The sequence below is a fragment of the Lutjanus erythropterus genome, chromosome 10 (assembly GCF_056507025.1).
Source record: "Lutjanus erythropterus isolate fLutEry1 chromosome 10, fLutEry1.hap2, whole genome shotgun sequence".
NCBI classification, from domain to species: Eukaryota; Metazoa; Chordata; class Actinopteri; order Lutjaniformes; family Lutjanidae; genus Lutjanus; species Lutjanus erythropterus.
The window spans coordinates 22,899,812-22,912,087 of NC_139326.1; the positions used below are offsets into that span (position 1 = coordinate 22,899,812).

At 41.9% G+C, this 12,276-nt stretch overlaps 1 protein-coding gene across 2 annotated transcripts in view; it reads left to right on the plus strand.

The window, feature by feature from the left end:
• The first annotated feature begins 1,521 nt into the window (after positions 1–1,521).
• ptch1 (patched 1) overlaps positions 1,522–12,276 on the plus strand; it is a 72,759-nt gene continuing 62,004 nt past the window's right edge. Inside the window, exons 1-2 of one of the 2 annotated variants that reach the window (XM_084728707.1) lie at positions 1,522–1,607; positions 6,618–6,810. In XM_084728707.1, the coding sequence (XP_084584833.1) occupies positions 1,605–1,607; positions 6,618–6,810 (196 nt within the window). In that variant the 5' untranslated portion in view covers positions 1,522–1,604. Of the gene's footprint in view, positions 1,608–3,602; positions 4,719–6,617; positions 6,811–12,276 lie in introns of those variants that run through there. The other variant, XM_084728706.1, reaches the window with a different exon arrangement.

The window sequence follows — 12,276 nt, forward strand, 5'->3', positions numbered from 1 at the left end:
AGCTGATTTGGAATACATTTCTCCCTACTTGGTATAATTCCTAAAGTGAACAATTAGTCCATCTGATCCATATTAGCACATGATAGTAAATGAAAAAAAGGAAATATGCTCATGTTTGGTCAAGGGTGTTTTGGCATCTTATGTGCATACGTATTTCATTAGTTCACACAGATGCTTGCAATATAATCTCCCAGAGCATTTTTACTGGCATATCTTTACAGCCTCTACACTACAGTATTCAAAGGGGAGGACAGTTTCCACAATGACCTGCGGCACTTTGATGGAGTCCTGCGGTGTTACCGTCATGACAACAACCTGAACATGTCTAGCACAGATATGGTGTGCAGCAGTTATGACTCCCATGTTCCACTGAGACAGTCCTGGTTCTGTGCAGGGGCATTAGGGGGCATCACAGCCTAACTTTGTTCCCCCTGAGATGCATTTTTTTCCCTCTCAGACACCACACCAGGGGTATCTGATGCCAGTGAAGTGATATTATTGTTGCAGTCAGTGTGGTCGTCCCCGCCACACCCAGCCCTGCTACTGACTCCAAAGAATCAAAATGTTGATGGGACTGAGTAGATAACTTTGTTTAAATATAAAGGTTAGCATTTACCAGACATCGTCTGAGTTTCGGGGGAAAAAAAGACAAAGAATGTTTAAAGAAAAACATCTTCATTCAAACTGAGAAATACAGTGAAGTCTTGTGATTTAGTCCTGACAGTGAGGAGATCTGTTTCTTCTCCTTGTTTTATAAATGGTTAAATGATATGGTATCATGTCAATATTTTGAAGAAATTCGATATACTCTGTCCAGTCCACCCTAATTTTCTCACATAAGATCTGTGGACCCTTCTTGATCATATTAGAAGGGAGAGGTGTCAACCTGGGAACTAGCTGGATTGACGATAACGTTACCTGCTTCAGGAAATAAAGGGAAATGAATTGTGGCACACTTTTAAATAACATACTTTTTAAATCTTTGGCCTTGAGGGACGGCATCAAATACAAAGACTTTTTTATGTGAAATCTAAAGTCATCAAATCTGTGACTCCAGACTGACTCAAGTTCACAAACTCTTGCATTAACACATATTTAGTGCCTGATTAATGTGTGCATACAAGTGTGTTAATATACTTAAGTGTCGGATAAATTTATGCATACATTCATCCTTATATAAATCCATGTGTGCTTGCACCTGTGCATGTACAGGTGTGTGTTTCATAACAAACATGTTTTTCTATGCTCTCTCCTTCTTTGACTGTGCGTGCATTGTGTGTGTCACTGGCTGACAGAGACACGGGATGCTGCTGCTGTGCATGGGTTGGTACTGTTTACAGTTTTTGGGATAAGTCACGTGACAGTAAGTGCGTCTCGTCTATGGAGCAGGACGGGACCACCCACGTGGCCAAAAAGGAGCAGCATGTAATTGTGAGTGAACGTTTTCCGACGCAGAGCAGGATGCCTGCGACCAAGAAGACGGATTACGATGCAACAATAAAGCAGTTCATCTTCTTATCTTCATCATAACTGACACGTTCGGGACTCCACGGGGGGCGGATATCACGGATTTGTTCTGAAGCTCTTCCCCACCTGGACTGAAGATGGTAAGTGCGCGGCTGGCAGCCAGACGAGCCGCTGCTGGGCTTCACAGAGGCTGAGGTGTGAAGTGTGAGCCGCTGGTGGACTGATACTCTGGTCCATCAAGTGGCTGCACGGGTAAACTACCACTCGAGTTTTGCTAAGAGCTACCCGTTTTATTCTTCATGTCAAACAAGACTTAGTTTAGAGTAAGTTAGATGACGTGAAATTGGCTTAAATTCATTTTAGGAAAAGTTTAAGTGGTGGTTCAAATATCTGATTGTTGATTGTTGTCCATTTTTCTGGATCATGAAGGTTTGTATTTGGCATTTATGGAAACAAATGCTTCTTGAACATGATTCATTCTACTGGAAAATGCGCTGATAAAAGTGATTTAAGTGTGCAGCACGACACAGGCTCTGGTTGTCTGACTACAGCATTGGGCTGCTACAGGTGCCAGACACTGTCAGATAATATCGATTATTGATTAAAACCACAATGTAAGCTCAATTTCAGGTGTCCGAGCCTTTAACATTGCATGCGTGAGGCACAAAATCTATATCTTGGGAATGTGTCACTGCACCGTGGTCTGTGTGACTTATAAATCTTTCTTTGTTTTTTGTTTTTTTTAACTAGATCTACATAAAGGCATTACTGTGACATTGTAACGCTGAATAATAGTCGGATCTATCAGGAGAAGCATTTCCATGTATAATACTGCGTAAATCACAAATCTTTCATGAACTGTAAAGATGAACATTTTATCCACAGTTATTTGTATATAATAATTTTTAGAGCCTGACCAATTGATCAGCCAACCGATCTTATCGACCTGATATTGGCCTGCTCTGTGTCATTATCGGCTATCTGATATGCCCCAATATGATTTTTTAAAATCCTTTTTCTTAATTCAAGTGTTTATACAGTCAATATACAGTATCAGTGACATCATGTCATTTTGGACAATAAAGTTTATTGTTAAACTGTATGTAATATGATGATGTTTTGCATCATACATACGTATATGTTTGGTTGCAAAACAGTTTCAAGCTGAGCTGTTTATTATATATGTTCATGATCATAACTTTATTGAAGTCCAAAAATATTAAAATGTTGGATTTATCCCAGTTATTTGCACAAACAGATGGGTTTCCGCAGGTTTCCACGAGTTAGATTTATAATCTTATAAGACCATTATGAATTGAATTCAAGAGATATTTCAGGTCCATACTGCCAAAAAAAAAAAAAAAAAAAAAGACAAGTGCGGTTTGCAGTACCACTTATTGGATCAATGTAGGTCTCCTTTTGGGGTTGTTACAGGTAGAGCCATACCGATATCTTGGTCCGACAGTAGTATCGGCCTGATAATCGTGACATCATCTATATCGGTATTGGCATCTATGATATACACCAATTTATTTATTTTTTTATTTTTTTTACAGAACTTATTGCAGAATAGGTTTATTTTTTGATGTTTTATGCATTTATGTATATTTCCTACTTTTTCTCAGTTCACGTTTGCTTCATAAATATTTTTGTTCTACTTGTCTTTTTTAAGTTATAGTTATTTATAATTATTAAAAATACTGGCGAAAGTTTCATTGCTCTAATATCATTTTGGACAATAATGTTTATTGTTAAAGTGTAAAATATCCTGCCTCTATCACATATTGTTGTCACAAGTGAATAATGACCACATTTGAGGGTTTGATTAGCACATTTGCTATTCACCAATATATCAATTTTTTATTCTCTAATATCTTTAACTGCATCAGATCCAAAAATCCCATATCTGTCAGCCCCTTGCTACAAACAGATGATACAGATTTCCTCAAATATACATTTGAAAGCGAGACTGACGTTAATGCAACATTATGAAAGTAATATTAACTTTATATTCAATCAATTAAGACCTGACAAAAATGTACATTTTTGACATTTTAAGGTCTTAAATTAAATTTAACTTTTCAACTGTTTAAGGACACTGTAACACTGTAAATTAGGAAACAGTATAACACATGATTATATTTTGCAGTATGTAAGGACTAAAGTAAAGCTGACATTGTATCAACACCGCACTGTGGCACCTCCCCTTGCACCGCTGTAATTTGAGGCGCAACTACCACCATGATGGTGCTGGTAGAAAAAAAAAATCAAAGTCAAAAAACCGCAGTTCTGGCATTCCTCGGCCCCTCCAGACTCACAGACCGTCGGTACCTCTCCTCAGCCGTCAGCTCCTCTCAGGGAAACGCTTCTTTCTAGCGACATCTCGCTGTGTGCAAACCCAAAACACCAAAACGCACGGAGCGGGTTTGGCTGCGAGCGAGCCTCCCCTGAAGTTGGAGATGCACACACGAGGTCTCTCTGCCTGGGTGGTCTCTCTACTTTAGTGAGCTGTTGCTAAGCAGCTAATAATAGTCGTGTTTGCTGAGTAATTTTTGCCCTTCTGGAACCAATCAGATGCAAGAAAGTCCAGCAATCTGACAGCCCCAGAGGCGGGATCTCGAGTCTTTTTCTTTTTTTTTTTTGTATTTTCACCCCTCCTCCTTCTGCGCCTCCAAATGGAGAGAGGTCTTTTTCTCCTCTTCTATTGAATCTCAGAGTTGGCCGTGACGCGCGGCCCAGGGGAAGACCACAGAGACCTCAGCAGAATGCAACGACCATCGAGTTTTCTCACCCGACGACTCGTGTATGGGAATCACTTCGCGCACGTCGCTTTTTGAGAGAAACCCACATTTTTGGAGAGACACGGTGAGTGCGGTGGAAGCGGTGGAGACCTCCGGATCGCGAAATGTTGGGATGGAAGGCGCAGACTTTGACTCGCCGTCTCCTTCAGGAGTATGAAGTCCTACTTCACGGGTGTGAGATCTCCGAGAGTGAAACTTTGTTGCCTTGGGATATCGCTACACGCTTTCGGGGAAATACTATAAAGTGGGAAACGGTAACCCTCTCGCAGTCCCCGCAACATGGCCTCGGCTGCTAATGCGCCCTCCGAGCAGGAAAACAGAGACCCCGATCGGCCGAGGATAACGCGGAGGAACAGGGGGGACTATACCCGCAACACACCGCTGGATTTGGAGTATTTGCAGCGGCCGAGTTACTGCGATGCGGGCTTCGCTTTGGAGCAAATATCCGAGGTGCTTATTTCTCGTCTTACCCTGGAAACACCTTTATCCTCTTGGTTTCATTGTATCCTCTCGAAAAGAGTGGCCAAACTATGTCCAGTCGCTGCTAGGTAACGGGACGGGGCTGGGCAGGGGGACACAGGGGTAAGGCAAGGTTGTAGAGTTGTTTTGTTTCATTTTCTGCAACGCCGAGACCCTTTCGAGGTAACCGGCTTCTGTATTAGGATGCGAGACGAGTTGCATTTGCAGATATAACCCCTCGATCGCTCCTGTAACACAACATCCCAGCCTATAACGGTCTGAGACAGGGCAAAACATGCAGCCTTCACTCACAGGCAACACCACCGTTCACTGTTTCATAACTGCCAACCTGACGCTTCTCTGCTGTGCGTGAAAAGTTGTTATGGCTTAGTTAAAGGTTTGTATGACTGGATCTAAAGTAGCGTAAAGAGAGGAAAAAGGAGAATCCATGTGGCTGCCCTCTTCCGTTCACAAATATTGTGAGTCCCCCCGTGATGGCTCCTCCACTCCCCACGCAGGCTGTGTGGTGGTATTTGTGGGTTTTACCACATGCACCTTTGCAGGGTATTTAATGTCGTACAGTCTGATGCATGCATGACAAATCATTCTGCTCCCAGTATATATGACTTTTTCTGGAGTAGCCTTCATTACACTTAAAGATACTTGCACTTACTTATGATCTGAGTTTTTAATAGAAGTATTATGCATCCATAATGGGCTGTATTTTTGCATACGTTTATCTCAGTTAGGGCTGCAACTAATGATTATTCTCATAATTGATTAGAATGTCTGTTATTTTATACACTAATCGATTAATTGTTTGGTCCATTAAATGTCAGAAAATGCTTAAAAATGTTTCTGAAAGTCCAAGGTGACGTCCTCAAATGTCTTGTTTTGTCCTCAACTCAAAGACATTCAGTTTACTGTCAGAGGGCTAAAGAAATAAGAAAATTTTCACATTTAAGAGGCTGAAATCAGAGAATTTTGACTTAACGATTCATTTAATAGCTGTCAAATAATTTATAAATGGACTAATTGTTGCAGCTCTTTACTTAACATCACAGTCTGATATGTTGGAGTGCGTGTATGACAAATTATTCTACTCGCAAAACATGGTGTATTGTGGAGGAGGCTTTGTTACACTTAAAGGCACTCATACTTAATTGTACTGCTGTATTTGACTGTGTTATTATGTATCCAAAGCTGGACTTTAAGCCCCTTCGGGCTATATTTGCTTCATAAGTTTATCTCTGTGAGAAATAGAGACACAGGGGAGGCTTATTATCATCATGTCTTGACAGCTACCTCCTTCTCTGTTCCTCCATCCACTCTGGAGGTCCGGCTGCAGACCAATTTTGGAGCATTTCAACGTCAGTCTGTCTGTATTAACATTTTCATAACTCATCACTGCAGCAGTGAAATGACAGCCGCAGATCAGGTTGTGTGTGTGCGGGGGTGCCCTGTAGGGGATGAAGATATCTTCCTTCTGCATGTATCCTGCTAAGGTTACAGTTTATACATGTTACTGATATGACAGAACCTGTGGCTCTCACTCTGGGGAGTCTTTGCTGTTTCTAGGCGGTCCTCTCAGCAGATGTGTATGTTTCAATCAACACAAGTTAGCAGCAGAGTGAGACAGTGAATGTGTTTTATTATTTTGATCACAGCTCCTGCTTCCCTTAGACATTTCATCATAGAAATATGGTTAGGATTAGGTTTCTTTTGGTTTGATTGAGACTGTTTTTTTTTTTTTTGACATTCAGGACCACCTGTGCTAACCATGTCTTTGCCTGTATAACATTTTCTCTACAGATCTACTTGCCCTGGTAAGTGCTTTAAGTGTTTTGTGTTGCATTTGTTAGTAACATCAGGACTCTTGTCTCATCATAGGGGAAGGCGACTGGGAGGAAAGCACCTCTATGGCTGAGAGCGAAGTTCCAGAGACTTTTATTTAGGCTGGGCTGTTACATACAAAAGAACTGCGGAAAGTTTTTGGTTGTGGGCCTGATGATTTTTGGAGCTTTCGCGGTGGGCTTACGGGCAGCTAATTTGGAGACGGACGTGGAGAAACTCTGGGTGGAAGGTAAGACACTGGTTTATTATTGGCTGTTTTTGATAAGCTGTGCAGTTTATGTGTTTTTCTCAATCTTAGATTCTGGGACTGGTCTTTATTTCAGTGCTTTTGAAGCTCTACAGTTTGATATTGCATGTTTGTATGGTTTAGATTGGAAGAAGACAGGGTTGGTGGGTGCTACCAAACAAGCCAGGGGGATTGTTTATTGTTTAAGGTCTGGCAAGAGGCCAAGTGAAACTTGTAGATAATTTGGTTTATTTGATTTGTAACATACTTGCAGCTTCTCAAAACCATGTTAGATGCACACACAAGAAGTGCAGGAGGGGACTCTAACTGCTCTCAGCAGTAAGGTTGTAATTAAGTTCATAAGCAGCTTTTGGGGTAGAGGAAATTTTTGTCAAAGCCGCCATTTTGTGAGAGTGTGTGAGCGAGTGTGTGTGAGTGTGTGTCTGCCTGCCCCCAGCAGTTGAATGCTCAGAGACTGTGTGTGGTCCCGTTTTGGACAGCTCTCAACTTTCCAAAAAGATTTGTCTCCGGCTGCAGGGAAAAAGCGGAGTGAGGACAGGAACTGGTGTGTGGAGTGGATGATAGGTCGCTCGCTTGTTATTTTTTTTGTCAGAAACAACTTATGAAGGCTGAATATTTTTGAGGAAAAAAGAAGGAGCTGTGTGTATGGGTGGTGCTTTGGGGGGTAAGGGGAAGGGGCTGTGTTTTTTTCCTTTCCTTTGATCCGCATTCCTGCACTTATGGGTAGAGTTGGCTGTAGGAGTCATGAATGGAGGAGCAGATTTGTTGCTGGGAAATTGAGTAGTATTTTTTTTTTTTTCTTGCGGGGGATCATAAAAAAAAGAAACAACATAGTGTTGACGCATAGTTTTTGTTACGTCTGTCGTCTCCCCAGTTTAACTACCCTCAGTCAAATAAAAAGTATACTTCATGAGATCAACACAGATTAAAGCAGAGTGATTTCTGTACGATTCAGACACCCCCACCTCCTGCCTGGGTTGGCTGTTCTCTCCTTGCGTGCTGCTGCAGGGGTCTGACAGACAGCGTGTTGGTCTAATCTGTGGCGCAGGCGCAGTTGGCAGCAGTTTAGGCAGAGGGGAGCCTCTTTAGTACAGGACTCCTGATTGGAGTCAGAGGAACACACTGTTTTCACACCCTTTTCACATGTCAGACCATGGTCATGTGTACTGCACCGAGGGGCACCATGTGAAACTGAATGTTATTCTGCTGAGATTGTTGGCAGCTTTTACCGTTTCATTTCTTTGTCAAGTGATTGTTTTATTTTTTTCAAATCCACATATATATTTAGCTTCTGTATTGAGACGTATCTCTGTATGAAACAGGATAGGCAAGCGGGACATAATGTCGAGCAAAATTATATTTTATCTTTGAAAAGTAGACTTGTCATTACCCAGTGTACCTTGTTAGCTAGCTAACTAAAGGCTCGTAGCTCTGTGCCTCTTAAAGTTGAAGAGAGAGCGATGAGTGGATGCCATGATATTATTTGCTGAATTTGGTTGGTCTGAGCCAACATATGCACACCTCATATTTTGTTTTATAGGAAGAAAACATGATTGGATTTTGATATAAGAATCCAAAGGTATGTCTGTGACGGTATGGATTTTTTATTACATGAGTTTTGTCTGTTGTTTCCCAACTGCAGGAAGAGTAAATGGGATTATCCCTGGACTAACGTGAGCGGGAAAGGCTAACATTAAGATAATGCTAACACTATTGTTGTACCTTTACAATGTTGACTCTGGTGTGATCATATCCCTGTTAGAAGTTTTATAATCCAGCCTCGAACCGCAGCGTCTTTTCAAAGATGTGATAAAATAAATCACTAATAATAAATTGAATGCTGAATGTCTTCTGTGACAATTTAACCATTTTCCTGTGTTGAAAACTGTTGTTATTACGGTTAGCACTTATCACTGTCAGTCCCATGATGCCCTGGGTTGAGTGTTGAGCAATCAGAGGTTTTGTTCCTAACTTGTCAACCAATCAGAGGCTGTGTTCCTGACTTGTGGTGTGACAGCGCTGATCCACAGGTATATGATGGAAATGACCTCAAGGCATCACATGAGTGCACCACAGTACCACCACAGTAGTGCAGTTATCATCAGAGCCCTATACAAAGAAATTTCTATGGCATAATTGTTAATTGTGCACAATATGACAGGTGCGGATGTGATCTAAAAAGGTTAAAAGGGCCTTTTTAATTTCACCTCGACTTTTAACAACAAAACAAAATGAGAAACTGAAGGACATCACTTTGGGCTCGGGTGTCTTCTGATTAAAATTTCTCCTTCACTCGTCCATGTCACACTATTTCCCCACTGGGAACTCCTCTGGAAATAGTGTAGCCTATTTAGTCATATTTTGGCAAACTTATTATTTGGAGCATGCAGAAGGACAGCAGAGAAGTACATCATGTCGCTGCTTGAGTTTTTATAGATGCTTTGGCCCTTTTTTTATGAAGTTAGCAAAAAAAAAGTATCCTTGTTGCAGCTTTTTTGTGTGTTCGTGTTTTGTTTGACAAAATATCATATCCGTTCAGGCCCGGGTAACTTGTGACTTTTTTTTTTTTAATTCTCTTTTGTGGACTAAAAGATGTCAGTTATTTAAAAAAGTGTTCACTATTTTTACTCTTTTGTCTTTCACTGAAGTTACACCATAGACTTTTGTCTTGATTTTATGTTGACAGTGGAACCAAAGTCTAGAAACCTCTGGTAGACATCTACAACTGGTCTCGCACTGGCTCACACTGACACACAGAGACCTGCTCGCACACACACGCAGACACTGACAAAGAGCCTGGGCTGCGGTGGTTTCCTAGGTCCCGGTACATGAGGGGTTCCAGATGTTGATAGGGAGAGATCTGTTTGTTTAGATTAGCCTGCACAGCTGAGGGATAGATTAGTTCTGCCTGGACCGTGGAACGCTGTGCTGGGCCGTGCTGGGGAATGGCCCTTCGTCTGAGAGGAAAAAGAGGAGAGAGGAGGAGAGGACAGAGCGGCTGTTTATGTTTCATTTGGAACTGCCCTCCGCAGGCGACCCGTGGACGACCCCGCCTGGAAGCTGTGTGGCCTGTGGATGCACGCACACACACCACATCCACACACGACGCACACACCAGCTCGTATTAGATCTCTCTATTCGACTGGAGCTGCATTTTTATGTCCGTGATCTCATGTTGTGTCTGTCGTCACCTGCTCTCTGGGTCCGCAGCAGACCACCATTAGCTGCGTACCGGAGCTGGCTCGTGTGTTTATTCTACGCGCTGTCACGTGCCGCAGCTTTCGCAGGGATCGTCTCCTCTCACACAGTGCTCACTCAGCACTGTTTATAAACACTCAGACACAGGAAGTTCTGTTTATTAGACAAAGCGACAGAGACCAATTGGGAGTGAGACAGCAGGCTCGCTCAAAGAGGCGATTGTGTCAAACCTCTGAAGATGTATGGGGGTTTGTGTTTTGCTAAAGGGTCTTTTTTCCTACCTGTTATTTAGGGCATCCACACTGTAGATCAGAGACACTAAACTTGCTTTGCCAGGGGGCCATTTTTTGCAAAATGACGGAGGGTCAGGGGCCAGTTAATAAACAAACAAACAAAGAATAATAATATTTATCTGGTAAAATTAATAAACATTAAAAGGTCTTTCTTTTAATTCTTTATTTTAAAATTAAATGACTGAATGAAGGGGACAGTTTGGAATATTTGATGTTTTAAATGCTTTAATTTGCCGTCAGACAGCCTTTTCCAACATTAAACCGCCATTATATAAGCCAAATATTGCTCTCTCCAAACCAACCAAACTCCATAGGTAAGATCAGTCATTTTATTTCACAGAACACAAGAGTTGCTGGTCTACCGCTGCCTCAGTCTGTTAGTTGTATGTGTTATTGCATGACTTTGGTGTCTTAAAATGATAGTTTGGATTCACCAAAGTCACTTTAAAACACAAACAAACTGACAGATTGAGGCAGCAACTCCCGTGTTCTGCAAGGTAAAATTACTGATTTCACCCATGGAGTTTGGTTTGTTCGGAGAGAGTGATATTTGGCTTGTATAATGACGGTTTACTTTTGAAAAAGACTGTCTGACGGCAAAATAAAGCAAATCCGAACTATCCCTTTCACTAAATTACTTACAAGGATTGACACTAAGCCTAAATGTCAGATAAATCAGATATTTTACTGCTTTTAATAGCTGCAACTGCATTTTTGTTGTAAATGCTTTGGTTACATTTGAAAGAGTTTATACAACATTAAACAGCTGGAGCCTCTTCAATCATGCAATCACTGAAATGCTGGAATGAAACATAAACCATAAACATAAACTGCTTCTACCAGGCACAGAATGAATAGCATTTTTTGTGTGTAGGCAACTTCCCAAGCATCAGCCAAGAGACATTATTGAACATTTACCAGTCAGTATGCACAAACAAAAGCATTCCCAGTATGAATCAATTTATTATCACTGTGAATAAGATGGTGGTCAGCAGGCCACCCAGCACACTATCAAGGGCCAGATTTGGCTCGCAGGCCTGAAGTTGAGCATCACTGCTGTAGATAAATGCTTTGTTTATGTCCTCTGTGATGCTCACGGGAAATTATTAGCTCAAAGAGGAAGTTGTAGTATTGTGCTCTCCTATCTCGTGCTCCCCACACACAAACGTGGCTCGCTGCCCTCGGTGCGCTCCCTCAATGTCTGTGTTCAACTTCACATACATCCTCAGTTTCAAATTGCAGATGATTCGAGATGATATTGCGCTGATTAACCATAAGCCACGTTCAGGGAGCAGAGACATAGACGAGAGGAATAAGACCCCTTCAGAGTTCCTCCGAGCCACAAATGGAAAATGGAGCCATCTCTTGGCATTCTGGGTTAAGGCAAACATAGGCCAAATTGTAAAGAAAATAGCAGTGCCGCCTGCCTCTAATTAAAACAGTATCGCGTAAACATTGGCCTTCCTGTAGGACGGCCCCTCACTCTTTCGCTGTGTTTCTGAGCTGAGAGAGGGGCTGGAGATGTGGTTGTGGTGTTGATGGCTGACAGCGGGCAGGAGAAATCTGTGGAAATGGGGCTTTTGAAGCTCAAGCTCCAGGCACAGGGCTGAAGTTTAAACTGGGGGTTAAGCAGATGAGCTGAAGCTGTATTGTAATCTGGAATGAGGTGTGGCTAACCTGTAGCTTTAGCATAGACTGTATAGAAGAGGAGGCTATAGCATGCAGAAGTCCTGTTTCCATCAAGGACTTCAATCAAGAACTACACAGAGAGACCCATTATTTAATTAATCAATTAGTTGTTAACTAAGCAGTGATTTGAATTCTTTGAAGTGGGGTTTTATGAGGTTCATATCAACAGTCACTGTATCTACACTAAGTGGAGGTCGACACACCCCAAGCAGAGAGAGGCACCAGCACCTCATGATCTGATTCGATGATAAAATGATCCTTGATGCAT